Source organism: Gossypium hirsutum, chromosome D03 (genome assembly GCF_007990345.1).
Source record: "Gossypium hirsutum isolate 1008001.06 chromosome D03, Gossypium_hirsutum_v2.1, whole genome shotgun sequence".
NCBI classification, from domain to species: Eukaryota; Viridiplantae; Streptophyta; class Magnoliopsida; order Malvales; family Malvaceae; genus Gossypium; species Gossypium hirsutum.
In genome coordinates, this window is record NC_053439.1 from 39511328 (window position 1) to 39515465 (window position 4138).

The window sequence follows — 4138 nt, forward strand, 5'->3', positions numbered from 1 at the left end:
ACCAAATGATTATTATGACTTAATTTTGGTTTGAGTTTGTTCTTAAACATATGTATTTGTAATGTTTTGTGTTATAACATTTCGTAACTCGGGTCTGGCGATCGGACCGAGTGAAGGGCGTTACATATGTAAACTTATTGTGAAAGCAACCAAGAGACAAGAGCACAATCTTGTTGAACATACATAGCATGTACTTTATTTTGGACCTGACTTCCTTATTGAACACTGATTGTTGGAATCATCGTAAAGCCATCAAGAAATTCCTTAAGCCTAATATTCACCCTTTTATATGTGAAAGGATGACGAAACTTTGTGGTAGTACGTGAATCTAATACTGAATCTAAAGTATCAATTGGATGTGAGATTGAAGGCAAAGTAGCAATTTCTTAAGAACGCACTGCCTTCTTGATCTACAGGTAAGAACCACGATTCGATATATGTTGAATTGGAGTTACCTTAAGAATTTACCAACAAAACTATTCAATGAAAATAAGAAAGAAAATAATGGGTTTGGAGAAGAAGAAACAACAATGAAGGCTTTAGTTAGAAAGCCGAAAGAGAGTTTTTTTCATTTAAGAACCAATGCTCAACTGTCCAAAGAACCAACGTGTTACAACATTGAACCAGCGAATAATAAACTTCAATAACCTAACGCTACAATTAACAAAGTAACAAAAAATAACTTCAATAACCAATTTGCAACTCACAGCTATTAATCATTAATCTTTTTAACAGGGTTCAATGATAAAGAACTCTAAAACCCTTAAAAGTAAGTTTGAGTCTTATAAATTAAAATAAAAATTTCTCTGAATGAATTTGCTACCAAAACGGGTTCAACTTGATTCAATTTCCAACTTAGCTGGACCCATGTGGTCCGAACATCAGGTCTCAAGCCCCAAAAAACCTAACCCTAAGCATAGTAGCCTAAGGACTTATTTGCAAATTGTAATAAATGTTACGTAAGCCATCGCGATTTCCCATTTTATTTCCACTAATTTAATAGATTAGAACAACCGGTGGCAGCCTCTCAAATTCTGTGAACTCCAAGGAATCCTAAAGGAATCTGTGTCTTCGTTTCTCAGCTTCCTTCCCTTCCTCCCCTCGCTCTGGTAATTCCCCTTTCAATCCCTCTCTTTCCTCACGTTTTCCTTTTCTCTATTAATTCTATTCTTTTGAATTTCCATACTCCCATTCATATTACTCAGTTTTACACTCTCTTTTTTATGGTTAATTAATCTGGGTGTTTCCCTTTTTTCCTGGTTAGTTGATTTGTTCAATGGAAATTTATGGGTTTTCTTTCTGGGTTTATTGTATTGGCATTTGTAGAAAGATATCCAAGAGAAAAGATGGAAATGGGTAAGAATAAATCTGAGAAATTCTCAATGGATTTTGTGATGGCTGGAATGGCTGCTATAATGTCAAAGAGCGCAGCAGCCCCCATTGAAAGAGTGAAGCTATTGTTGCAAAATCAAGGGGAGATGATAAAAAGGGGAAGCCTTCAGAAACCTTATAATGGTGTTGGTGATTGCTTTAAAAGGGTTTTGAAGGAGGAAGGTCTTTTCTCTTTCTGGAGGGGTAACCAAGCCAATGTCATCAGATATTTTCCTACTCAGGTTGAAACTTATGACTTTCTATTTTGCTGATTGTTCACACTAGGAAACTTATAAAGAAATTGTTCTGTTTCTCATTGCTGGATTGTATGCTTCCATTTTATTGGTCCTTAATTTTGATCATGTACTTGAATAATAATGTTGAAGAACTAGGTAATGCCTGAATTTGACAGATTAGGGTATTTAAATGACATGGTATTTCTTTTTTAATTGATGAAGTCGTTTATGGACAATTGCAAGAATCAGTGTTAAAAACTACTTTATGAGCTTTCGTTGATTTGTGCTTGCTGCTTCAGATTAATCTGTACAACTACTGAAAGATGCCAATATAGAACCATTAATGTATGGATAATCATTATGCTGTTCTATTTAAAAGGTCCACTAATTGAGTGGTGTTATGTCATGAGTTTTAGGTTTTCCTATGCTTTAATCTTCTATGACTATGGCAATCGTTTGTTTGTGGGGAAGGTACTATATGCTATTCATAGATGAATTGCCTTTGAGATCTATCCCTGTAATGCATGTTCGATGAGGTTCTAAGGACAGAAAACTTAATGTTGGCATGTTGTAGTTGGTATGTACTTGGTTAGTATTAGTGATTAGACATCACAACTGATGAATTTTATCGATTAAGATCTTCCTGATGTACCTACACCAACTACTCGATTTTCTTGTCGTTGGCATGGAAGAGACAAACTGAGGTTAAAGGAAAATCTCTTTACCTGCTAAGGTACGAAGGTTGCGGACAAAAGAACTTCTCCTTCAGTTATTACAGAGAGACTTTATCTTCATTTTCATATTAGTTCAAGACATAGACAAGAACTAAATGGAAGAAAGAAAACGGGTTAAATTTTTAGTAGAGAAGTTTTAGTTTCCTCAACCTAAGAAATAGTAAATCAAACTTGGGTAATTTGAGCAAGGCTCCTTTTTATCTTCCTTACCAATCCTTAGCTATATGGTAGCTTTGGGGCTTGCTGTTTATGGAACAAGTTAAGCTTTTGTCCCAGATTTGATATATCTGTACTGGGATGTTTTGAAATCTTTTTCTGCTAGCATGAAACATCTTTATTTACTTATTTTTACATTTTACCTTTGCAAGTATATGTCCTGCCTAATTTTGTTACTTAACAGATGTTCGATTATCCATAGGCTTTCAACTTTGCATTTAAAGGTTACTTCAAAAGCATTTTTGGGCGCTCGAAAGAGAAGGATGGTTATGCGATGTGGTTTGCTGGAAATGTGGCTTCAGGGAGTGCTGCTGGAGCAACTACATCCTTGTTTTTGTATCATTTGGATTATGTGCGTACTAGACTTGGTACTGATGGTCAACGCCAGTTCAAAGGGCTACTAGATGTATACCGTGAAACTTTATCAACTGATGGCGTTGTGGGCCTATATCGAGGATTCGGGGCTTCAATCATGGGGATTACTTTGTACCGTGGCTTGTACTTTGGGATCTATGACACGATGAAGCCTATACTTTTAGTGGGGCCTCTCGAGGTGAGCATCTAATCCTCTCTTGTAGAACTGTATTCTCACAATTGCTCCTATTTAGCTTTGTAGATGGTAAATGTTTATGTTAGTAAACATAGCCCGATCATATGTGGAAAAACTTTAGATGATTGGATACACAATTATGGACTATGATCTCAAATCTTCTTAATATGCATCTTGGTGCCTCAGGGCGCAGGATATAGTTATTTGTCGTTGCTGTTTGAAATTTAACCAGTCATGATCATATAATAAGTACCCCTAATTGCTGACTTACATAAAATCTTTGTATCATATCTTTTTTGTTCATTGCAGGGGAATTTCTTTGCTAGCTTCTTCCTGGGTTGGAGTATCACCACAGTTTCCGGGGTCTGTGCCTATCCCTTCGACACGGTTCGACGCCGAATGATGTTAACCTCTGGACAATCCAAGAAGTATCGCGGTGCTATCCATGCTTTTCGTGAGATTGTTCAACTCGAGGGGTTTTCTGCTCTATTCCGAGGAGTTACTGCTAATATGCTTCTTGGTGTAGCAGGAGCCGGGGTACTCGCAGGCTATGATCAGCTGCATCGAGTGGCTCGTCGACAAGGTTATATTTTCGAGTCATATCAAGGTGCACTAAAGTGAAAAAGCCATTGTCTCAAATGTACATACAAGTGTAGCTTTTCATACTGAGATGAAAGAAGAAAAGGAGCATGGGGAGGAAGTGGGATAGAAAGGGCCCCCGTGTGTGTTTTTATGTATACATTTGTACAGTTCATTAACTTTCAATGATTAATTTGTGATGCAATTGCAGATAACAAAGCTTTAGCAATAAACCTATGTTATTGACATTTCCCGTGTAATGTGGAATTTCTTTTTTTTTCTTTTTTTGAATTTATTTCTCATCTAAGTCGTGGCATATATTGTATTGGTTGCTTTGGGCTTGTGGTTGTAAAGCAAACAATCTTTAGTATAGTCCACTCATGAATTCAAATTCTTTGTTCTCTCTTCTTTTCAACAAATTTGTTTTTCTTTTTAAATAAAAAAAGAAAGAT

At 36.3% G+C, this 4138-nt stretch overlaps 1 protein-coding gene across 1 annotated transcript; it reads left to right on the forward strand.

Moving 5' to 3' along the window:
* Positions 1 to 952: 952 nt before the first annotated feature.
* On the forward strand, positions 953 to 3934 carry LOC107949770 (ADP,ATP carrier protein ER-ANT1). The gene is made up of 4 exons (XM_016884523.2): positions 953 to 1109; positions 1327 to 1613; positions 2760 to 3110; positions 3417 to 3934. The coding sequence occupies exons 2-4, from the start codon at positions 1347 to 1349 to the stop codon at positions 3726 to 3728; spliced, it is 930 nt and encodes a 309-aa protein (XP_016740012.1). The 5' UTR covers positions 953 to 1109; positions 1327 to 1346; the 3' UTR covers positions 3729 to 3934.
* Positions 3935 to 4138: the final 204 nt, after the last annotated feature.

What these genes read in the sequence shown, in the direction of transcription:
- LOC107949770 (XM_016884523.2), top strand. Translation starts at nt 1,347, where the DNA reads ATGGAAATGGGTAAGAATAAATCTGAGAAATTCTCAATGGATTTTGTG. An exon ending in TCAGATATTTTCCTACTCAG is followed by an intron (nt 1,614 to 2,759) that starts GTTGAAACTTAT and finishes GATTATCCATAG; the next exon opens with GCTTTCAACTTTGCATTTAA. An exon ending in TTTTAGTGGGGCCTCTCGAG is followed by an intron (nt 3,111 to 3,416) that starts GTGAGCATCTAA and finishes TGTTCATTGCAG; the next exon opens with GGGAATTTCTTTGCTAGCTT.